The sequence below is a fragment of the Hippopotamus amphibius genome, chromosome 3 (assembly GCF_030028045.1).
Source record: "Hippopotamus amphibius kiboko isolate mHipAmp2 chromosome 3, mHipAmp2.hap2, whole genome shotgun sequence".
Classification (NCBI taxonomy): domain Eukaryota; kingdom Metazoa; phylum Chordata; class Mammalia; order Artiodactyla; family Hippopotamidae; genus Hippopotamus; species Hippopotamus amphibius.
The window spans coordinates 164580157-164605729 of record NC_080188.1 but is presented as its reverse complement, the minus strand read 5'-3'; the positions used below and the strand labels follow the sequence as shown (position 1 = coordinate 164605729).

At 34.3% G+C, this 25573-nt stretch overlaps 1 protein-coding gene and 1 long non-coding RNA gene across 2 annotated transcripts; one reads left to right on the top strand and one right to left on the bottom strand.

Moving 5' to 3' along the window:
• The first annotated feature begins 1319 nt into the window (after nt 1-1319).
• LOC130849826 (uncharacterized) lies at nt 1320-17173 on the top strand. Its single transcript, XR_009052797.1, has 3 exons — nt 1320-1447; nt 4427-4488; nt 17062-17173. It is a non-coding gene; the product is annotated as an uncharacterized LOC130849826 (long non-coding RNA).
• On the bottom strand, nt 15615-23555 carry PDC (phosducin). Its single transcript, XM_057729011.1, has 3 exons — nt 23495-23555; nt 20283-20434; nt 15615-16393 (listed from the first exon to the last, which is right to left on the bottom strand). Exons 1-3 carry the CDS (start codon nt 23553-23555, stop codon nt 15869-15871), a joined length of 738 nt encoding a protein of 245 aa, XP_057584994.1. The 3' UTR covers nt 15615-15868.
• Nucleotides 23556-25573: the final 2018 nt, after the last annotated feature.

Below are 25573 nucleotides of genomic sequence, written 5' to 3'. Positions count from 1 at the left end.
CGTGCACCGCAGCTGAGTAGCCCCCACTCACTACAACTAGAGAAAGCCCATGCGCAGGAATGAAGACCCAATGCAGCAAAAAACAATTAATTAATTAATTAATTAATAATAAAACAAATCTTTTAAAAAAATTCTTATCCCAAAATAGCCCTGTACAAAAATTCTTAATTAGAAAGGCTTATCTTTTAAGAAAAGATTTTTTGTGTGTGCATGTATGTGTGTATGTGTGTGTGAATTTGTTTTTTAAAAATTTTTATTGAAATGTAGTTGATTTACAATGTTTTACTTTCAGTTGTACAGCAGTGATTCAGTTATACACACACATACACACATACATATATAATTCTTCAGATTCTTTTCCATGCTAGGTTATTACAAGATACTGAATATAGTTTCCTGTGCTGTATACAGTAAATACTTTATTTTATATATAGTAGTGCACATCTGTTATTCCCATACTCCTAATTTATCCCTCCCCCTATATATTCTCTTTTTTAGGAAAAGATTTTTTACTCAATTTGTTCAAGTTTGTTAAGGAAATCTTATGCTTACAGACTTGTGAAGGGAAACTTGATGATAGGGATGAAGGGACTGTAATCAGCTCAGATTCTGTTTTAGTCAAATCCAATTTAGTTGTAGATATGCCAGATGCTGTCCCTGTGATTAAAATTCTGAATGTCAGTAACCTAAGGTGCTGACTGCAATATGTATATCTAAACAAAAATTATGTCATTTAAAAATATTTCTGTGCTTTCAAGTTAGTACTATGGAAAATAATTTTCTAGATTTTAATTATATAAAATAATAGCTAATGATAATGGGAAGTTGAGTTGTATCTCTAGAGCTTTCAATTAGGAAACAATAAAACCTTGAGAAGTCACTTAATTCCTTTGATCTTTAGGTTGAAACAAATTCTAACATTAAACCAACTTCTCATTATATAGTGCTTTACAGTTTACAAAGTATTATCATTTTTATCATACTTTTTTAAAAATTCAGAAATTGAGGTTCAGGAAAGTAACTTGCTAAACATAGTAGTGAGACATATACATATTAAGGGGAAAGATACTGATGAAAGGGAGTGATTGAATATGCAGAAGCAAGAGGGCTGACTAAACAGAAGAAAACATGAAGGTAAGATTCCTGAGGAGGTGGGAGGGGATAGTCTCTAAAGCACTGGCCTTGAGAGAAGGAACATCTATTCTAATGTAATAGCTCAGAGAGAGAAGAAAATTAGTGCAGATTTATATGGACTTGTAGATTTGGTAGAGCAAAGTTAAAGATAATTTCATCTGATGGCTTCAGGTCTCTATGAAGTTGGCAAGGTCATCTACTGTGAGTGAAGGAAGAGGAGCATAAAGGAGATTTCAGACTCGTTGCAAAGAATGGAAAATCAATTCAACCAAACATAGTAGAATTACCAGACAGTGGTAAAGGCCCATATGAGGTTAGTAATAATAAATGAATGAACTTATATGATTTTACTCCCAGTAGTATTTGACTTCTCAGATTTAAGAATAGAAAAGGTAAATAGCAGTATTTGAGGGTCTTGCCCAACAGATAAGTTGAAAGCAAAGAAAGGCTAAGAAATTTAAGGTATTGCCAATACTATTAAAGGATATCATTTAAATGATGAATTATGAAATCTAAACTGAATAAAATGAAGAGAGAGGGGGGAGAACACCACGCAAGAGAGAGAGAAAGAATGTTTTGGTGAATTGTAATTAATGCAGTGGAGATAAAGAAAAAATAAAAGGCTCAAAAGTTTGATAGTTGAGGGACTTCTGTGGAGGTCCAATGGTTAAGAGTCCACATTTCTACTGCAGGGGCACAGGTTCAATCCCTGGTCGGGGAACTAAGATCCCACATGTGGCACAGTCAAAATTTGGAAGTTGACAAGTAAACAAGAAGATATGATTGTGATCATAAGTAAGAATGCTTGGAATAGTGATTTGGGAAGAAATACATAGATGACAGCAAATGAAGTGAGTGGCTGAGGTAAAATAGGTTATTGGAGATCAAGAGATGAGGAGGTCAAGGAACAGAGTCCAGATTATGGATGGGTGATCAGCTAAAATAATGATAATACCTAATATGAAAATAGAACTTGAAGTATAGGGGAAGGCTATGTGAGTTGAATATCAAATTTTTGATAAATGAGGGAGAGTGATTAGAATATCACTAATTGACAGTTTAAAGGATGGAGGAAAAGTGATACAGACAACAGCATGAGCCTTTTAAAAAGCACGTAAGGTTTTTTACAGAAGCAAGTGGGAACAATGACCTGGAGCAAAGGAGAGTGTCAATGCTATTTGGATTTTGAAAGAATACACAATGACCACTTGAAAGCAATAAAGGTTCTTTGAAGAGCTAGGTTTTTCTTATGAAAAAGATGTGGAAGGAGTGCTTGGAGCAAAGAATGAAAATAAAGGGAAGTGTGCTGCTTTTAGAGGGGAAATATAAGTGAATGGGGATGATGGTACAGTAAAGTATTATGGCAAAGAGCAAGTTGGGGGTGGGCAAGCAGCAGTGCGTGGGAAGAGGTTGGGGGAAGCTTTCATTCTGGATGTTGACTATGATGAATACAAGGTTAAGAATCATGGCAGATTTAATCTCAGTGTCCTAAAATGTAATCTGTTTTATAGTGACATAGTTTATTAAGTTTTGAAAATCTTCTTTGTGTGCTAGCTGGGGAAAAATGGTTAGTTCACTAATTATTATGTCCTTAGATCAAGCTTGTGGTTAATACCTACATCAATAATTTTTTGTTATTTGATTTATTAAGAATTGGAAGAATTGACCTGAAATCTCTGATGTGGATTAATCATTTTTTCCTGTATTTTATTTTATTAAAAAAATTTTTTTAATTAAAAAAATTTTTTTTGGCTGCGCCTTTCAGGATATTATTTCCCCAACCAAGGATAGAACCCACACTTCCTGCAGTGGAAGTTCGGAGTCTTAACCACTGGACCACCTGGGAAGTTCCTTTCCCTGTATTTTATTAATTTGTACTGTTTATATTTTATTACATTTTATTAGGTATATGTAAGTTTAAAATTGGTATATCTTCCTGGTGAAATGTACCATATTAACATTATGTAATGACCATTTCTTTCTTTTTTTTTTTTTTTTTTGCCTGCATTGGGTCTTTGTTGCTGCACATGGGCTTTTTCTAGTTGCAGTGAGTGGGGGCTACTATTTGTTGTGGTGCATGGGCTTCTCAGTGCAGTGGCTTCTATTGTTGCAGAGCTTGGGCTCTAGGCACAGGCTCAGTAGTTGTGGGACAGGTTTTGTTGGTCCACAGCTGGTGGGATCTTCCTGGACCAGGGATCAAACATGTGTCCCCTGCATTGGCAGGCAGATTCTTAACCAGTGTATCACCAGGGAAGTCCCTGTAATGACCATTTCTATATCTAATAATACTTTTTCTCTTTAAGCTTATTTTGTCTGATATTAATTCTGTGATTCATGCTTTAAAAATTATTTTCTTGTTGTAACTTTTCCATCATTTTACTTCCAACTTTTCTGTGTCCTTATGTTTTAAATGTATCTCTTTGGAACAGAAAGTACCTTGATTTTTAAAGTCTAATTGGAGAATGTGTGCCTTTTAACTAGTAAATTTAAATGATTTATGCTTTTGTTACTATAGTTATGTTTGGAACTGTTTCCACTTTAAATTTTCACTGTGGAACTGAGAAGATAATTCTCATTTCAAATGGTTAGCAATTCACGACTGCTCACCTCAGGAAAAGTCAAATCAGTTTTAAAATTTCTTTCCATTTCCCCACCAAAACAAAAGCTACAACAAAATTTTTTAAAAATCCCTCTTCTTCTTAAACACTTAAAGTAGGAAAAATGATGGGCGAAAATTGCATCTATATTTTTAGTAAAAGGTAAATATAGTGTAAAGCCATGGTCTTTTGCTTCTAAACCTCTTGGAACTTAAGTAGTTTATTATGTAAGTCTATGTAATTCAAGTTACCTAGCAAGTTGAATTTCATATGTGATTAACATTGCCTGCTGGAAGTACACTAATTTTTTAGAACAAGAACAGTGTATGGGAGTTAATTATGTGTTGTCAGCAATGAATAAATGTCAGTGTTTTAAAATGAATTATTATTTTTGAGATAACATGATTAACTCAAGCTAGTACGTGTTCAGGGATTGGCAGTGGGGATGGACACTCTGAGAAATAAAATAGCCTAGGGTGAAACACCTGAAAACTAATTTTTAGAAGCATTGTCTTACATACTATGGAAAAATAAAAGAGCCCAGAAAGATAAAAGGACTTTGACACTCATTATGACTGAGAACCTCAAACAGAGATAACATGCAATGTTTTTCTTAAATGCTATTGCCCAAATAAGGCAAACCCATAATTGAAAACTGAGATTACCGTATACTTAACCTTTTTCTCTCTGCCCAGGGCCATGGCCACCACATTAGTTGTTGGAGTTGAGACTTACTGAAGCTTTGTCTGGATTCCAGGTAACTATTTTCTTTTGTTTTGTTTTCTGTAGAATTGACATATGGACTTGAAATATATTAAAACAGATTTTCTCATCTTAGAGAATCCCAAATTTGGTTGTTAATGTATTCTTTGTGCTGGTGACTGCTAGGTAAGGAGTATGATGTAATGTGAATAGTGTAGGTGCTAGGCATTAACTTCAAACTCTACATCTTACTAGCTGTATAAACCTGGACCAGTCAACTAACCACAAACACTTCAATTTCTCCATCTTCTGTGTTAGTTAACTTGATTGGTGGTTGGGAAGGATCCTCTCACAATGTATATGTATATCAAATCATCATGTTGTATACTTTAGATGTCTTACAATTTTGTCAATTATACTTCAGTAAAGCTGAAAAAAATTGTCTCCATCCTTGAGAGTATGTATTAAAACCATTGCTCTGCCTATCTCATAGAGGAATTGTGAGACTCAAATGAGATAATGTATGTGAAATTCTCATAGATAGTATAACACATTATAAAAATGTTAGCTATGTTATTGGGGTCTCCAAAGCTACTGTTGCATAGCATGGATAGTATTGCCTTCAAATGAATTCTTTAGTAATTACAACGTACGTGGTGTTTTTGCCTTTATTTTAGTAATTTAATGCTTAATTTGTTTGTGAAGTGCTTTATTTTCTTAACAGGTATACAAACAACTGCCCATAACAAATGTATTTGTTCTTACATAAATTCGCAAAATTTTCTTATTAAAGGCAGAAGGGCAATTGAAACATTTTATATATATATATATATATATACCAAATTTTTTCAAGTATAATTGCTGTAAAAATAATAGCTTTTGTCATAAAACCTGCAGATCCTTATCTAAATATGTCAATACCATAGTAGTCTTTATAATCTTTTTAGGCTTCAAACGTTAGAGATCAAACACTTGCAAATTGACTAGATGATTGCTGTTAAGTTTTTTTTCACTTAAAAAAATTTTTAATTTTTTTTTATTTGTTTGGTTGCGCTGGGTCTTAGTTGCAGCAGGGAGGGCTCCTCAGTTTCGGGACATGGGCTCCTTAGCTGCAGCAGGCAGGCTCTTTGGTTATGACATGTGAGCTCCCAGCTGCAGCATGCATGTGGGATCCAGCTCCCCGACTAGGGATCGAACTCAGGCCCCCTGCATTGTGAGTGCTGAGTCCCAACCACTGCACCACCAGGAAAGTCCTTAATTTAAAAATTTTTAAGATTGAGGTATAGTTGACTTTACAGTATTACATTAGTTTCAGGAATACAACATAGCTGTTCACAGTTTTTATGGATTATACTCTATTATAAGTTATTAGAAAATAATGGCTAAAATTCCCAAGGCTATACAATATATTCTTGTTGCTTATCTATTTTTACATAATGGTTTATATCTCTTAATCCCATACCCCTATCTTATCCCTCTCCTCTTCCCTTTTCCCGCTGGTAACCACTAATTTGTTCTCTGTACCTGTGAGTCTGTTTCTTTTTTGTTATATTCATTCATTTGTTTTATTTTTTAGATTCCACATATAAGTGATAACATGCAGTATTTGTCTTTCTCTGTCTGACTTATTTCACTAAACATAATATCCTGCAGGTTCATCCATGTTGTTGCAAATGGCAAAACTTCATTCTCTTTTATGGCTGAGTAGTATTTCATTGTATATATCTACATCTTCTTTATCTATTTATCTGTTGATGGACACTTAGGTTGCTTCCATATTTTGGCAATTGTAAATAATGCTTCTATAAAGATTGGGGTGCACATATCTTTTCAAATTAGTGTTTTCATTTTCTTTGGCTATATACACGAGGAGTAGAATTATTGGATCATATGGTAGTTCTATTTTTGAGGACCCTCCATACTGTTTTCCACAGCGACTGCACCAATTTACATTCCCACCAACAGTGTACAGTGTACCAGGTTCCCTTTTCTCCATATCCTTGCCAACATTTATTATTTGTGGTCTTTTTGATGATAGCCATTCTTCCAGATGTGAGGTGATATTGTGGTTTTGACTTGCATTTGTCTGATGATTAGTGATACTGGGCATCTCTGCATGTGCCTGTTGGCCATCTGTATATCTCTCTTGTAAAAATATGTATTCAGGTCTTCTGCCATTTTTTAATCAGGTTGTTTGGTTTTTTTTTTTTAGTTTGTTTTGTGTATTGAGTTGTATGGACTGTTTATATATTTTAGATAGTAATCCCTTATCAGTCACATCATTTGCAAGTATTTTCTCCACTCAGTAGATCTTATCATTTTGTTGATGGTTTCCTTTGCTGTACAAAAGCATTTAAATTTAATTAAGTCTCATTTGTTTATTTTTGCTTTATTTCCTTTGCCTTAGGAGACAGATAAAAAAAATATTGCTATGATATATGCCAAAGAGTGTTCCACCTATGTTTTCTTCTAGAAGCTTTATGGTTTCCAGTCTTACATTTAGGTTTTTAATTCATTGTGAGTTTATTTTTGTATATGGTATGAGATAATGTTCTAATTTCATTCTTTTACATGTAGCTATACACTTTTCCCAGCACCACTTGTTGAAGAGACTCTCTTTTCTCCATTGTATATTCTTGCCTCATTTGTCATAGATTAATTGAACATAGGTACATGGGTTTATTTCTGGCTTTCTATCCTGTTCCATTGATCTATGTTTGTTTTTGTGCTTGTACCATACTGTTTTGATTAGTGTAGTTTTGTAATAGTTTGAAGTCAAAGAGCATGATACTTCCAGCTCTGTTCTTCTTTCTCAAGATTGTTTTGCTATGCAAATTCTTTTGTGTTTCAATAAAAATTTTAAAATTACTTGTTCTAGTTCTATGAAGAATGCCATTGGTTTCTGATAGGGATTGCATTGAACCTGTAGATGGCCTTGGTGGTATGGTCATTATAACAATATTAATTCTTCCAGTTCATGAACACACTATCTCTTTCCATTTGTTTATGTCATCTTCAGTTTCTTTCATCAGTGTCTTAAGATTTTTGGATACAGGTCTTTTACCTCCTTAGGTAGATTTATTCCTAGTTATTTTGTTCTTTTGTTGTGATTGCAAATTGGATTGTTTCCTTTATTTCTCTTTCTGATAGTTTGTTGTTAGTGTATAGAAATGCAACAGATTTCTGTATGTTAATTTTGTATTCTGCAACTTTACCAGTTGATGAGCTCTAGTGGTTTTTTTGGTGGTGTCTTTAGGATTTTCTAAGTATAGCATCATGCCATTTGCAAACAGTGCAGTTTGTTACTTCTTCCTTTTAAATTTGGATTCATTTTTTTTCTTTTTCTGGTCTGGTTGCTGTGGCTAGGACTACCAATACTGTGTTGAATAAAAGTGACAAGAGTGGGTACCCTTATCTTGTTCCTGATCTTAGAGGACATGCTTTCAGCTTTTCACCATTAAGTATGAGGTTAGCTGTAGGCTTATCTTATGTGGCTTTTATTATGTTGAGGTATGTTCCCCCAACCCCACTTTCTGGAGGTTTTTATCATAAATGGATGCTGAATTTTGCCAAAAGCTTTTTCTGCAACTGTTCAAATGATCATATGTTTTTTATTCTTTAGTTCATTAATGTGGTGTATCACATTGATTAATTTATGGATATTGAAATATCCTTTCATCATTGGAATAAATCCCACTTGATCATGGTTTATGATCCTTTTAATGTATTGTTGGATTCAGTTTGCTAATATTTTGCATCTATGTTCATCAGTGATATTGGCCTGTAATTTTCTTTGTTTGTGATATCCTTGTCTGGTTTTGGTATTAGGGTAATGGCTTCATAGGATGAGTTTGGAAGTGTTCCTTCCTCTGTAATTTTTTGGAACACTTTGAGAAGGATAGGTGTCAACTCTTCTCTAAGTGTTTGGTAGAATTCATCTGTGAAGCCATCTGGTCCTTAAACTTTTTTGTTTGTTGAGAGTTTTTAAATTACTGATTCAATTTCATTACTGGTAATAGTTCTGTTCATATCTTCTATTTCTTCCTGGTTCAGTCTTGGGATATTACACATTTCTAGGAATTTGTACACTTCTAGGAATTTGTCCATTTCTTCTAGGATGTCTATTTTATTGGCATGTAGTTGCTCATAGTAGTCTCTTATGATCCTTTGTATTTCTGTGGTTTTGGTTGTAACTTCTCCTTTTTCATTTTTGATTATACTGATTTGGGTCCTTTGTTTTCTTTTTCCTGATGAGTCTGGCTAGAGGTTTATCAATTTTTTTAATCTATTATAAGAGCTAGCTGTTAGTTTCATTGATCTTTTCTATTGTTCTTTTAGTCTCTATTTTATTTATTCCTGCTTTGATTCTTTATTATTTCTTTCCTTCTACAAAGTTTGGGTTTTGATTGTTCTTCTTTTGCTAGTTCCTTTAGATGTAAGTTTAGGTTGTTTGAAATTTTTCTTGTTTCCTGAGGTAAGCATGTGTCACCATATACTTAGCTCTTAGAACTGCTCTTGCTTTGTCCCATAGATTTTGGATTGTTGTATTTATGTTTTCATTTGTCTCCAGGTATTTTTAAAATTCTTCTTTGATTTCTTCAGCAATCCATTGGTTGTTTAGTAGCATATTATTTAGCCTCCACGTGTTTGTGGTTTTTGCAGTTTGTCTCTTGTGGTTGATTTCTAGTCTCATAGCTACATGGTCATAAAAGATACTTGATATGATTTCACCTTTCTTAAATTTACCAAGGCTTTTTTGTGGCTTAGCATGTGGTATATCCTGGAGAATGTCCCATGTGCACTTGAAGAGAATGTGTATTCTGCTGCTTTTGGATGGAATTTTCTATATATATATCTATTAAGTCCATCTAGTCTAATGTATCATTTAAAGCCAGTGTTCTCTGATTTTCTGGCTGAATGATCTGTCCATTGTTGTAAGAGGGCTGTTAACCTGGGAGGAAAGGATTTAAATTTGAGAGTGGTCACCAGCATTCAGTGAAGCTGAAAATCAAGGTGAGGATTATAGAGTCTAGTGGGTTTGGTGGTTAGTGGTTTTGTTGTATATCCCTCATTTGCCACTTAAGAATAACTTTCTATCCTTCTCCAGCCTGCATTGTGCCCAGGGAAAGTTGACTTAACACACATCAACAAGGTTCTTTGCCCTCTGGCTTCTGGTTGGGTTTGGACAATGGGGGGCGCTGAGGAGAGATAGGAGAACAGAAGGAGAGAGAACTTCTGTTATTTATTTTGATATCTCTCTCCATCGTGGGTCATAGATTTGCAGGAGCAGTGTTCTCTCCCAACAGCTAAAGCTCCTGTTGGGCAGCACTTTCCTATAACTATGTCTCACTGGTTTCCTCAAGGCCTGGGATTAGCAGTCACCTTCACCTGTTGCTAGCCCTGTTGTGCCTTACTATCCCCTGTTAGTTTCTTGCCCACATCCTTGTACATACATAGTCCCTTCATGAAACTCCCTTCAATCATACCTTTCCTGTTTGTGCTGTTCTTGCCAGAAACCTGCCTGACACAGACGTCATTGTTGATCTTTATCAGAATCACTTTTAGTGGAATGGTTGAGGAAGAGAGGTGAAGAAGTAAATGGAAAGAAAGAAAGAAAAGATTAAGGACATCGATTCTTTTTTTAAGAGTGTGGCAATGAAGGGAAGGAGAATGCTAGAGAACATCATAGCTAGTGAAAATACTGAAGAACCGGAGGAAAAAAATTTAATGAGCGATGTAGACTTGATTTGAGGTTGTGAATAAGAAGTGAATATAGAAGAAGAAAAATTGTATAACATCAGCAAACAAAGCAAAAAAAGTTGTGAAATTTGAATATGATATAATCTGATTAAAAGCACAGATGGCAGGAGTAGCCTTGTATAGGGAGACATCTTTGAGAACAATGAAGTGGTGAATAGTGGGTTAATGTATGTGGGGTAAATAGTTAGGGAAGTTCTTGCTGAGTAGGCTCAATTTCTTCTTTGATGTTGAAGGCAAGGTCATTTGTTCAGAGGGGGAAGGATTTGTGAGAGGAAGACTGAGGGGGAATGATAAAGGATGAAATGGTGGCTGTGGGAAATGGAAAAGGGAATTGTTTGCTGGACAAGCTATGGACTCTTAGTTGAAATGTTCAGAAAGTTGAGGATTTAAAAGAGAAGTGCTTAAGAGGATGAAATATGGAGTGTGCTAGCAGGAAGGTAGTTGATATCATCTGCCAAGTGTCTAGGCTCCATGGGAAGGACAGAAACCATGAAAATGGAGATAGTGTTAGAAAGATAAAGTTGAGAAATTGGAGGTCCTAAAGAATGTGTATTGGGAGTAAAGGATTGAGAGAGCTGGAGGGGTAGATGGCTATCATCAGATAATGGTATACTGAAATTGAATATTTCAAAAAGGGTAGTGAAAGTAAGAGAAGAAACTGAATAGATATGACAGTGTGTTAGCTAATCAGAAGGGCATGATTGGATGACAGTTTCTTCAGTGAAATTCTATATCAGCTAGATTCTAGACTATAAGACCTCAGACAGTAATAAACAAAATAAAAATAAATCCCCATCTTTTTAAATTTCAGAAATGTGTGCTTCTAATTGAAAGTCTCTTGAGAATAAGAAATGACTATATCTTACGCGTTTTAATCACCACCCCCCTATTATCTAACATAATTCCTTCTATATATTAGACACTCAAATATTTGTAGAATATTTGAAAAAAGAGCAAAAAACAGATCAAATATCCATTGTAAGACAATAGCTTACTAGATGTATTTGAACAGCTAGGTATATGATCATAATTATATTCTGCAATAAATTCAGTATAAAACTCCTCAAAATTCTGTAGATTTCTTTCTTATTTGTGTGTTAATGTTTGTTTGGTACTTCTGTTTTCAGAACTAATTTGATTTATATTTATCATGGTGTCTACAGTGATTTTGAAATGGCAGTTTTTCAGGATCTTTCTCTTTCAATTCAAATATATATATATTTTTAAAATAAGATTCTTAAATAGAGGAATGTGAGTGGTATGTTTGGGATAGATAATCACATTCCAACTTCTTCATAAATGAGTTTCTATTTATGTAAGCATACCTTTAAGATCTTATATTTATGTACTGTATTACCATTTTACTTCATATATAACTATTAGTAATTATAACAATAATAACTAACATTGGGTAATGCTTATTGTGTGACAGGTGCTGTTCTAAGTAGTTTACACAATTTACTCACTTTTTCCAAAATGTGCTATTATTATCTTCATTTTACAGATGAAGAAACAGGTATAGAGAGGTTAACTAACTTGCTCTAAGATTACAAAATTAGTGAGTAGATTCAAACCAAGGAAGTTTGGAACCAGTGCTCAGGATATTAACCACCACTACTTTTCTTTCAAGTCTGTTTCAGTTATTATTTGGGTGGTTTGTGATGAGACATGTTATGACATTTTAAATCTATACATTTAAAACTTCATTCTTTTGCTGAGACAAAAATGATCTCTTCCTCTCCTGCTGCCAAATATCACAGCAGATTAAGTGTTTACATGAGTTGAATTTGTAATCTAGGATTTCTGCAGCAGCAGGCTACAGATATTCTAGTCAAATCCTGCCTTTTGTCCAACTCTTCCTGATGAGTGTCACCATCAAAGCTTCACTCTGGCATCTATTAGTCACTGAGTGCTTATTTGGAGAATAGTTGCTGTCATCACTGCTCCTTTACATAGGTGCCACCTAGTTACTTGTGTTTTGGCAATTATGGGTTAAATACACTCCAGGGTTTAGTCCTGCTTAAGCTTGCTAGCTCTCTATTTTAAATTAATGCGCAATGGGTTATTTCTTACATGAGTAAAGCTTTCATTAAACAGGAATTTTTCAAAACACTCATTTTTATTCTTTTCCATAGGTGAGAGTCTTCTGTCACCATTAAATGATGCTTTTTTCCCTCTGCCCTACAAAACTACACTACACTGCAGTTAATAATGACTGGTGATTGAAAAGAACATATACTTTAATCTTAAAATATTGTTCCCTTTTGAGATACATGTTTCACTATCCTTCCCCCACTGCCTTGTGTTCATCTTTTAAAGTATTTGCTTCCAGTCCATGAAATTAATATCAACCTAAAAGAGCTATTCCACTAAGGAGTTTTTAAATTATTAATATTACATATAAGGATCCTGCTTTTGCTATGTTTTTTAAGTCCAGAAATTCCCTAACAGAAAAATCTGTAAGGTATTAATAAATTCATTAGCAGTTACTTGATAGGAAAAAAATATGTGGAACTATTTTTAAAAAGCTTCTCATTTTATATATAATTACCCTTCAGTCTCCCTCCTAGCACTTTTTAATCCTTGTGTTATATCTAGCATTCATCAATTTAAAAATAGGCCATAGGGTATTTAAAATGCTTTTCCCAATTGATAAAGAGGAATAGAAGGTGGAATTTTGGATTCATAAGCAGAAACTACCTATTGCAGAAACTATATGTTAGGGGCTGGTCAATGTAAGCTTGTCATATTTAGAAATTCTGTCTCACCCACCTTTGTATCACCAATATGTAGTATAATTGCAGACCTTCTTTTTCTTTCCCATTCTTCTTTTCCTTTCCCATTCTTCTTTTCCTTTTTTCCCCCCTTCCTCCAGTTGAAACATAGGATTTGGGGGTCTAGGAGAGAGGTAGAGCTGGAAATGTGACTTTGAAAGCAGTCTGAATATAAATGGTATTTAAGAGTATAGGCAATAGGGGGTTACCTAGGGGAATGCTTAGAGATATTAGAGAAGGAGACTTAGAAGGAATAGTCAATAGGATAGAAGGAGGATGTGTTTTCAAAGAAGCCAAAAGAAGTGACTTAAAAATAGGGAAGGTGGTCAGCTCTGACACCTTATAGGAGATAGAGTAAAATAAGGAATAATGCTACTAAGCTCATACTGTTCACTGTACCATAAGCCAGCAAATTGAGAGACGAGTGGTTGGGGCAAGGAATAGTGATGTTATTCAGAAAGCCAGCAGACCAAGAAGATGGTGGACTAATGTCCCAAAGAACCATCTTACCTGTGTTAGAATTCAGGCTTCTTTTACACTAAAAGGGGAGGGGGTGTGGTTGATTGTTGCAGACTTCTTGGTGCCAGAATCCTTTGTTCTTGCATCTGCCTATGTAAGTCTGATCACAGTGTTCCTATAAACCTCCAAGACAAATGTTATACTCAATTCTGCAACTTTTTATCTCTATGTGAATGGAAAAGTGTTATACCTTGAAATGTCAGGGCCTTGAGAATGGGCTATCCTAATATTTCAGGCTATAGGCAACATTCTTTTAGTGATTAATTTATAGCAAAAGCAGTATAATACAAAGGTTAAAGTAAAAGAAACAGATCCAGTATGGAGTCAGATTTGTCCTTCTCTGTTACAGTGAGACTTATAAGGAATAAACTTAAGTTTGACACGGTGACTACAACTGTATTTAGAGTGCTTGGGACAAAGGCCTGATAGAAGTGGGATGAAAAAAATTAGAAATGAGGAATAAAGATGATGACTTTAGACACTTCTTTCAAGAGATACGATTTTAAAGGGAAGCAGAGAAGTGAAGAATAGCTGGAAATTTTAAATTATAAGGGGGCATATTTTAAACTGGACAATTCAAAGACTCATTTATAAGCCAATACGAATAATACAACATAGAGAAAATGAGAAGTAGATGATCCAGGCAGAGGGGAAATAATTTCAGGAGTAAAATTACTGTGTGGGTGAGCATAGCATCCACAGCACAGTTTAATCAGTCGGCCTTAGAAAGCTGCATGAGCTTCTTCCATTTTAACATCAATGGAAACAGTGTTTACATTTGGGTGCACAGTTTAGATTGGTAATGGAAAGGTCAGGTAGGGCTCATCTGATAATTTCTGTTTTCTCAGTGAAATATGGGCAGGTGAAGTGTTTGGCCTGGGGTAAAACGTTTTGAGGGAAGAAGAGAGCCATAAAATAGTCGTTTAGGAGAGTGGAGACTTGAATTTGTGCTAAATGTTTGGTTTCAACATTAGTTCCCCCGGGGGAAAATGTGCAAACCTGTTTTAAGCACATTTGTCTCTGAGAACCCATTTTTGGTTACTTATCAAGCACTGTGTCTTCACAGATAAACCATATCACTTTGGCTCTCACCCACTATCAATTTCCACTCTGATTCAGACCCCTAGAAATTTATTTTATCTTGCTATTCAGCTCATTCATGCATTTAAAAACATTTTTCAAATTATATTTTATTTTGCATTTCCATGTGTTTGTGTAGGAGGAGAGTTTTCCAAGTGTTTTCAAGAGAAATGGTAGTGGAACTTCTACTTCTCTGAATTTCAGTTTCATCATTTATGAAATGGGAGTAATAGCTACTTGCAGAATTGTGGTTAAGTACTAGAAATGATATGTATAAAATATAGGCCCATAAAAGACAATCAATAAATGATAGTTGTAATTATTATTACCAATAAATCTTATTCTCCTATTTAAAGAATAAAAAGACCTTGCTTCTACCCTACTTTTTTTCTTAAAGTTATCTTCTGAAAATCTGAAACTGGTTTTTTTTTGTTTTTTGTTTTTTTTGTTTTGGCTGCATTGGGTCTTCATTGCTGTATGCGGGCTTTCTCTAGTTGTGGCAAGTGGGGGCTCCTCTTTGTTAAGGTACTTGGGCTTCTCATTGCGGTGGCTTTTCTTGTTGTGGAGCATGGGCTCTAGACACACGGACTTCAGTAGTTGTGGCTCATGGGCTTAGTTGCTCCATGGCATGTGGGATCTTCCTGGACCAGGGATCGAACCTGTGTCCCCTGCATTGGCAGGTGGATTCTTAACCACTGCACCACCAGGGAAGTCCCCTGTATTTTTAAACAAATACTTTTTTTTAAACAATTTTAATGTGCCACAATGTTTCTAAGTTTCTTATGTATTAGTTTGGTTGGAATATATCTTACTGAAAGATAATTTTTTTGTATTTTGGGTTATATAATGTTTTAGGGCTTTGATAATGTAATATTTGAGAAAGAATAGGCTTCAAATAGAAAATGTACTTCATTAAGAGACTTTATTCTTACTACACAAGCAAAATTATAATTAACAATATAATTTGAAAAGCCCAGAAATAACAGTGAGGAAAAAATGGAGTAAAAAAGCCAACATATAATTTGAAATGAATTTTTGAAAACTGTCACAATATTATCCATAACCTCTTTGTCTACTAACATATTACTGAAGACTACAGTGTTTTGAAGTAAAGCATTATATCAATTTAAGTAACTAATACTAAGAAATGCTAATCATATAATTTTAGTGTCAATCTGGTTTTTTTTTCTCAAAATAGAATAGCCATGGCTGTACTTGGTGTTCTCTAAAGGAATATAAACACTACCAAACTCAGTGTTCAATGCTTAAAGGAGAAATATGAGACAATGACATAGTGAATCTTTATTCCATATCTTCTTCCATGTTGCTCTGCTCTAGGACTTGCATCTCTCTTTCAGGTAATAACCCATACTCATTTAGGAAAGATTCCACATCCCCAGTAAAAAATTCTTCGGCAAACTGTTCAGCAACACTAATGAAATTGCTTATGAGTTCCCCACCTTTGTAGACAAGCAGTGTGGGAAGTACATCTGAGGAAAAGCGGTCCGCAGCGCCTGTATTAGAAGCCTTTATTTTACAGAACTTGACCATAGGGTATTCGGCTGCAAGGCATGTTAAGCTACTGTTTAGAGCATCACAGCCCTTAATACCATCTTCATAAATGTGAACAATGATTGTGATGATTTTCTGCTCCTTTTCAATGGTTTCCAGGAATTGCTCCCCAGTTTCTAGCTCATACACAAACCCATATTTAGGCCCAAAACTCAGCTTCTGGTGCATATCCTGCATACACTGCCTGCGGTATTTACGAAGGCAGTTTTCATCTTCTTTGTCTCTGTGGACGAGTTCATATTCTTGAACACTCATCTGGGAATAGATGGAAGAAATGATAGAGATCATTCAGTCAGAAATTTATGTTTTTTATACATATCAAACCCATTCTCAGCTTAAAGAGTTTGCATTTGCTGTCCCCCTACCTCCTGCGGTGGCCTTCTCCTTCATCTCATTTGTTCAAATGTCACCTTCTCTGATTATTCTGCCTAAGAGTGTCCCTACCCCATGCTTTCTATTCCTTATGCTGGTTTACTTTTCTTCATAGCAATAAACACTACTTGATAGTATAGTATATGTTTATTTGTTTAATTGTTTAATATTAGGTTTTCTAACTTTTATACTGTATGGGGGCAGGAATTTTATTTGTCTCATTCATCACTCTCCAATATCTGCTTTAGTGTCTGGCACATGATAGGAGTTTGGTAATTATAGCATGATTAAATGCATGCATAAGTATTGCTGAATATAGTTGAGCTATGAGATGGTCATGAAATGTGCCACTTTGGGTGAAAAAAAATCCAGTAAGTTCTACTCTAGAGTGACTTTCATAAAAGTGTAAATACATACGCATGTGTGCACAAGTGCCTATACACGCATTTAAATGTGTCTCCAACAAACACCTTTGGGCATTATTGTCTCCTCCACAAAAGTTGTTAAAAAGATTTTATCTTATCACTTACCGACTTTTTTGGAATATGTAGGATGGAATTGAAGCAAGACAGCTTTTCCTACTATTTGGAGTTCACCAGATTAGCCAACAGATCCGCAACCTCACCATCACCTGAGAAGTTCTGAGAAATGCAGATTTGGGACGCCACCCCAGATCTACTGAATCAGAATCTGTAAGGGTGAGGCTGAGTGAACCATGTTTAAACAAGCCCTCTAGGTGGCACTGGTTTAGGCTAAAATGAGGAAAGACCTAACTTCCATCTTCCAAGATATCTACTTTTCACTGCAGCTGGAGTATAAAATTACCTGCAGAGCCTTTCCTAAAAGCTATGGCATTATTAACTTAGACAATAGAATGTTAAAAACCCCTTTCCTAGGGGTCTCACAGATCAAAAGATAAGGTCACTAGTTTGTAAGCAAAGCTTGAAATGTTGCTACCATCTGTGCTGAGTTTACTGCCAAGATTTTATAGTAAGATTGGAGGTTTTAAAGCTTCTTAGGTTTCAAAAACTTCAAGTTCAGAAGTTCCAGCCAGTAACTGCCATACAGTAAAATCATTATTAAGCCTATATTATTTCATGTTATTTTGGAAAGTTTAGTAGAAGCTTCCTGTTGTATCACTCCCAGCCATTCTGAATGTACAGTATAACAGAAAATACCCCATAGCTCTTCCAATAAGGAAGGAGGGGAGATGGGATGAGAAGGGAAGGAAACATAACCCAAGTGGAAAAATTATAAAGAACGGTAAATTAGGGACTTCCTAGGTGGCACAGTGGGTGAGAATCCGCCTGCCAATGCAGGGGACACGGGTTCGATCCCTGCCCCAGGAAGATACCACATGCCATGGAGCAACTAAGCCCGTGCACCACAACTATTGAGCCTGCGCTCTAGAGCCCGTCAGCCACAACTATTGAGCCCATGTGCCACAACTACTGAAGCCCACGTGCCTGGAGCCCATGCTCTGCAACAAGAGAGGCCACCTCAATGAGAAGCCTGCACACCACAAGGAAGAGTAGTCCCCGCTCGCCGCAACTAGAGAAAGCTTGTGTGCAGCAACGAAGACTCAACACAGCCAATAAATAAATAAATAAATAAATAAATAAATAAATTTATTAAAAACAAAAAAAACAAAAAAAAAACCCCTTTCCTTCACACACACATACACACACACACACACACACACACACACACAATATAAAGGAGTGATGATGGGCTAGTGTGTGATTAAGAGATGTGGAGTAACCCAGAGCCATGGAAGTTGGACAACTCCCAAATTTATGGAAATTCTACTATGTCTTAGACAATTTAAGTAGATTATTTTTCTTAATCTTCACGATAAACCTGTGAGGTCGGTTTTTTACAGACTGACTAAGTAGAAGTATTTGGTGCTTTCATTAGTTCCTTATCTTGTTTCTTCCTCCTATATTTGTTTTTCCAATGTCCTCATTCTTCTTATACTGTTTTTTTCTGCTTTAAGATTGTTGTCCCAACTTAATTTGTTTTAACCCTAAACATTGTTAAATGTTTTGTGTAATTTTTAAGTTGCTATCATAGTTCTGTTAATTTAAGAGGCTGAACCACAAAATACTGATTTACATATGCATTTGAGTATTCTTATGAGAATTTGTTCCATTCACATCTTCTGGCAAATAGATATTTAGGCATTCAGATACATTTCCAAAGCTTAACCTTAACACAACATTTTTAATCATTATAATGTCTCACATTTGTATAGCATTTCACTTGTTTTGAAACACTTTCTCATTCATTTTCTCTTCACATCCCTTTAAAACAAGTGGAGGAGGTGCTGTTACGGTTCCTCAGATAGGAAAATTTACATGTCTCATCCACATCACATAGTAACTCAGTGAAGGAACCAAAATCTGAAAACGAGATCTTTTTTCCTCCACTTCCTTCACAAACATTTTATTGCATTGTCATCATCATCATCATCATTATTATTATTAATTTTGGCTGCCCTGGGTCTTAGTTGCAGCACTCAGGATCTTTGTTGAGGCATGTGGGACTTTTAGCTGCTGCATAAGGACTTCTCAGTTGTGGCATGCATGCAGGATCTAGCTCCCCAACCAGGGATCAAACTTGGGCCCCCTGCATTGGAAGCATGGAGTCTTACCCACTGGACCACCAGGGAAGTCTGTGAAAACAAGATCTTAGTCTTGAAGATTTTTTACAATGGCCAGAAGCCTGGAACCAAGAATATTTCTGATGCACAGACTGTCTGTTGAGAATCAGTATACAACTCATATATTCCGGTTTGGAGATAAACTAACTAAGGTGATTTCTCCCCACAATGAAAATCACATTATGATTTCCTTTAGTATTGCTGTTATTTTTATGTAAATAATATGTGCTAATTATAAAGATTCAAAAATGAACTAAAAGCTAAAGGAAGGAAGTAATAAATATTGAAATTTTACCACTCTGATACTCTAAGATAATCTCCGTCAAAATTTTAGAGATCATCTTTTCATGTTTCACTTTTTTATGTATGTATGACGTACACATTATATAATAAGAAATAAGTGAGAATTTTTTTTAATGTTGCTTTAAAAAAAAATCATGGACTTATTCTGCTTACCTTCTTTCTGCTCCTTGGGAAGAGGAAGTTGAGAACTGTCAATCAATCCTACCCTTCCAGTTAACCAATATTGTCAATTTGGTGAGAGTCTTTCCATACTTTTCTACATACATGCTCATATAATCATAGAAGCATAAACACGTATACAGTGTTTGTTTGTTTTCCATTGCTCTAGAGAATGGGATCATATAACTTAAAATTCTCTATATCTTGCTTTCTCATGTTGCAGAACTGCCTCTAAGTCAACTCATGTATTTGTAACTCATTCTTTTGTGTGTGTGTGTGTGTGTGTGTGTGTACATTCTCCTGTACATATTTTTTTAATCTTTATTAGAGTATAATTGCTTTACAGTATTGTGTCAGTTTCTGCTGTAGAACAAAATGAAAGAGCCACATGTATACATATATCCTCATGTCCCTTCCCTCTTGAGCCTCCCTTCCAACCTCCCTATCCCTTTAGTTCTCCACAAAGCATCAAGCTGATCTCCCTGTGCTCATTCTTGTAACAGTTGCCATGTATTTCTTAGTATGGGATAACTTTATAGGCATTGGCATTTATTGCATTTCCTTTTTTTTTTTTTTTTTGCTAATACAAAGAGTACTATAATAAAAATGCATTGTAGATTATTTATTATTGATTTCTTCTTATCTTACCTTTCTGCTGAATCTTTCTTTTGAGTCTTTCTCTTCTCTACTCTGGGGAGAAGACATTTGTCTGAGAATCTCCTTCTTGCTAGGTGGGACTGAATCACTGTCTTCACTCTCCAATTTAAACTTTCTCCAATCATTTATCACTCCTTTGGGTCCTGGAATAAAAATTAAAACAAATTGTTTTCCTTTTTATTTTCAAAAGAACTATTTCATAATTGATATTTGTGTAAGTATCACCATGGGAATAGACTTGCCATCTTCTGTATCAGAAAAAATACCTTGTTTGGGCTGGAAATTTCTGACTGCCCTGCTCATAGAAATGTTCTCCCACATTAATCTTGTTAAATGGGTTTTGACTAAGAATCTTTCTATAACATCTGCATTAATGAAAATACAAATTATGCACTTTGAACTATTGGAAAAAATTGTGGGTAAAGATATTAAAAAATTAGGGTATAGAGAGGAAACTGGTATTTTAGAAAAATAGTACTGTTATTAAATAAGAAAGAAGTTTCAGCAATAAACTAAAATTGGTAGCACACTATTAACAAAGGAATCTAGGATTTGGGGGGAAACAAATTGAAATGTTATCAAGATCCAGAGAACAATAATAACAATAGCACTTAAAAGACAACAGTAAGAGGGAAGCCTGACTTCAAGTAACAAAACTAAAATGGCTTTAAGAAATTTATTATATAACCATTCAATTCTTTCTAAGATTCTAAGAATTTTTTTATAAATATAGAAAGGATGGAATTTGCAGATTTAAGAATATTAATTAAATCAAGGATGGTCCAGCTGGAGTTCTGATGTTCAGTTGCCCTGATAAATAATAACAGAGCTTGGACGAAGGTCTAAATTCTTGAAAATATAGAGTTTTAAATATCCTTCACTAAAGCTTAGCCATATCCATACTTTAATATTGTATTATATATGTAGATGTATTCTCTCTCCCACATAGTTCCTAATAAATTTATTTATATAATAATATATAATTTTAATATAAATTTATTTACATTAATTATGTTCAGGTAATCGATTTTTTAAATTTGCTTGCGTAGTCTTCATTTTCTAGATGAGTTTTCTGTGTATACAAAACATGCATGTGTATAGCATGTGTTTATGTGTGAATAAAAGAGAATCCTTTTTCTTTTCCTCTTTTTTTTCAAATGGTAGTATGCTATGCACACTTTTCTTCTTTTACTTCATAATATGTCAGAGATTTTTTTCACATATATACATAAACATCCTTTTTAAAAATGGAAGCATGGTATTCTACTGTGTAGATATTAACTTACTTAAATAGTTTCTTGTTGATATAAATGGTTGCTTCCACAATTTTTCTATGACACATCATTCTGAGTGAAGAACTCTGCACTTACATTTTTTTCTATCTGTGCAGGTCTACATATAGGTTATGGTAGTAAAATTGCTTGATCAAAAAGCATATACATTTCTAATTTTAATATTGCTAAACTACCTTTAAAGAGGCTGGACCAATTTTCACTCCTACCAGTAATGTGTGAGTATGCCTCTTTCCAAAGTGTGATATTAAACTTTTTTACTTTTACAAACCATGTGGAGAAAATGTCTCTCACTATATAGTTCTAACTTTGTAAGTGCCATTAAAATTTTTTATCTAAATAGTCTGTTGTATATTTTGCCCATTTTTCCATTTGGTTTTATTCTTATTGATTTGTAGGAACTTTTGGTATATATTATGAAGTTAACCCTTTGTGAATTAGTTGCAAATGTTTTTCCCCAATTTATTAAATTTCTTTTGGATTTTGCTCCTGGTGACTTTTACCAGACAGCAGACATTTCCTTCCCTCCCTCCCTTCCTCCTCCCTTTCCTTGTTTGTTTCCTTCCTTCCTTCCATCCATCTTTCCTTCCTTCCTTCCTTCTTTTCCTCATTTCTATAGCTGAATTTATCAATCTTCCTTTACGGTTTCTTGATTTTGTGTCATACTTAGAAGATATTCCAAACACTGCCATTATGAAATTAGTTTTCATACATTTTTGATTAGTACTCATATGAATTCATTCAAAATCCTGGCTAAATTTAAAGGCTGCAATTCATATTATTAAAAGAGAGAGGGAAGTATTAATTGAATGAGATTCAATAGAGTAAAAGAAACTTGGATTTTGAAATTTAAACCACGCTATTTGATTTTTAAACTCTTGGTACTGGTGTATAGACATCCACACACAATTTAACAGAATAAGAAAACAGCCTTTCGATGAAATTAATTGAAGCCTTAGAATTTCTGGAAGAACATTGAAATCCATTTTATTTAAGGTTTTTATAAAATTATTTTCTTTATTTTTTTCAGATTTGAAAAATTAAAGTGAAAAACTGTAATTAAGCCACTTTCCTTTCTCCTAATTTCTCCCACTATGGGCTTTCTTAGCAATTATAAATAATAGTAGACCAAAAGATAAATAAATTAATTGAGTTTTTGAGTTCTGTTCTGAGAGTGCGTTCGTAAGTCCAGGTTGTTTGTAAGTCCAAAAACTTAGCCTAGGTACCCAACTAGCACAATTGCTATATAGTACTATACTGTAATAAGTTTATAATACTTTTCACTCAAATAATACATAAAACAGACACAAAAATAAACATTTTTAATCTTATAGTACAGTTCCTTGAAAAAAAGTACAGTAGTACAGTACAACAGCTGGCACTTCTTAACAGTACCAGCTACATCATCGCTGCTTTTACACTTGCTTCTGGACCTCCTGGGCTTGAAACAAAGACTCTGTACTACTGTACTCTATACAGTACTGTACAGTAAAGTACCCAAAAGCACAACCACATGTAGGGGATGGATACATGTGACAATGTACACCATAAACATGAACTAACTTACATGATTGGACATGGAAATGCACGTTCACATCTTTGAAAGTTCACAACTTGAAGGTTTGTATGTAGGGGACTTACTGTATAGTGTAGACAGAGGTTTTTAGATAGTTAAGCAGCAAGAAATTCTCAATAATCGGTATTTTTCTTATTTTTGACATCTAATTAAAACTGTTCTAAGAGTATTTGATTTTACATTAATTTATCCAGTCAAATATTTTTTAGATGATTCCATAAACCCATTCAAAGGTATTACTTAAATTTCATACTAAGTAGTGGCAATAACAACATTAGAGATCTCCAGACTTAATTTTAATTTTATAATTATTTTTTTCTTCTAACTTTGCTTACCTGTGTGTGTGGCCTGTCTTTCAAAGTCTTCCTCAAAACTTTGGCTTTTGGCCTCTTCCATTTTAGAGATTCAGATTTGATATAATCTATAGGATGAACAAAGAAGTAATGATGACAGATAACTCCTAGGAGAAATATATATGTATATATTTTGCTGTCAGCTTCCATGTAAATTAAGGATTATCACTAAGTGATGTAGTGTTTACTTTTCTGTTTACCTTGTAAAAAAGGACATTAATATTTGTGTCATTAAAGATATTTGGACCGATGATTTTACATAATTTATAGTTTGTCTTTTTTTATTTAAAAAGCCTTCAGTTTAGGTCTGTGTATTTAGTGAACATTATTTACTACTGATTTTCCTTTTTATTACTATTTGTTACCAAATTTCATAAAATTATAGTCTAATCATTTTATATGGTAATAATGTTTTAATTAATGATAATTATATACTTACTTGCTATGAACACTTGTTTGTGCCAGACCTTGTTCCAGTTATTTTATGTGTCAAAATTATCACACAACCATATGTAGCAGAAACAATTGTTAATGCCATTTTACAAGTGAGGAAGCTGAAGGATGGGTAGTTTAAAGTTTTACTTGCCTAAGATCACATAGTAAGTGGTGGAGCAGGAATCTGAACCTACATTTTATTTGAGAGCTAAGTCTTAAAGCATTACACTATTAATGGAAGTTAAGATACTGTTTCATTTTTTCTCAATATGGTTTGACAAATCCAGCTTCTGAATTGGCATTAAAGAACTATCATCTAAGGAATAATGCAATTTGAAGCCTAACACTATAACTTCTCTCCATACCATAAAGCACATTTTGGTGATGTTACCCACAAGCAAAGGAAAACAACCGGTAACTATGCCTATAGAATTTTGAGAAGCTAAAAATATGTCACAAAATCTACCAAAAGCACATGGATTTTTATTCTTAGGAAACTCCTTGATGCCCTCATGTAGAACCCATCTTCTTGGTTCACATTCAAATCCAACTTATTTGCCTGTTTATCTTTCCATTATCTGGAAAACTTAGTATGTATCATACATACTATCATACATATCAAAACTTAGTATCATACATACTAACACATTCCCTAAGAAGGTCCGTATCGTTGTGATTTTCTGGAAATTTTCAAGTCAAGAAGGGTATACTAACGGGGATATACTCTATTTTTACTCTTTCTCCTTCTTCTACCCTTTCCCCTTTTCCGCTTTCTTTCAAAGTCAGTTTTAAGCAATGATATCATCGAGCTTTGCTTTGATCCCATCTTAGTTTTTTGTTGGTATACACTGAGCTTGGTATGTTTGGTGCTTTCCCAAGGCACAGAATGGTAAACCAGAACTCTTTGTCTTGATTCCTTTTTTGCTGGGACTTCTGCCCCCAACATTTGGACTGGTATTTTAATTGTATTATTTCCCCCATTACAATTCCTACCCAGAATCACTGGAGGTCAAAGGTCTTTGCAACTTGATTTGCCAATTTGAACATAAAAAGACTTAAGAAAAGGCTGTCAAGGGAATGCCAACCTGTTCCACAGTATTTATGTAGCTATAAATGTAATAGAGAATTTCAATTTTCAATGGATTTAGCAGTGAAAAAAGAATAAAAGAAAATGAAAAGACGAGAAAATGGAAATAAGTAAATGTTTTTGGACAAAAGAAGCTACTTAATTACAGCAATTTTTTAAAAATAATTTTTGCATCTAAGAAAAATTAATATTATATGTTTGCTTCAAAAGACCACAGAACAAAGTAATAGAAACTACTTGATAACTTCAATAGCTTTTTAGTCCCCAGAAAAGTAGATACTCAAGCCAGTCTCTTTTATTTTACAAAAGCAGATTGATAATCTGGGGTAGCTACTATTCACAGTAAATATGCATAAGTTTAAGAAAACCTAAAAATAATTTTATTTCAAATGGTGAAGAGACAGAAGCATAGCTTGCTTCTTGACCTATTTCTTGCCAACCTAGTTGACAATCTAGTGGAGAAAAAAAGAAATTTCACTTTTCAAAAAGACTTGTACCAATTTCAAGGAATTCCTTTACTGAAAAGATAATCCAGTTAC

Coding starts and splice junctions, on each gene's coding strand:
- PDC (XM_057729011.1), bottom strand. CDS start 23,555: ATGGAAGAGGCCAAAAGCCAAAGTTTTGAGGAAGACTTTGAAAGACAG. Junction 20,435..23,494: donor AAGACAGGCCACACACACAG/GTAAGCAAAGTT, acceptor TTTTTATTCCAG/GACCCAAAGGAGTGATAAAT. Junction 16,394..20,282: donor AAGAAAGATTCAGCAGAAAG/GTAAGATAAGAA, acceptor ATCTATTCCCAG/ATGAGTGTTCAAGAATATGA.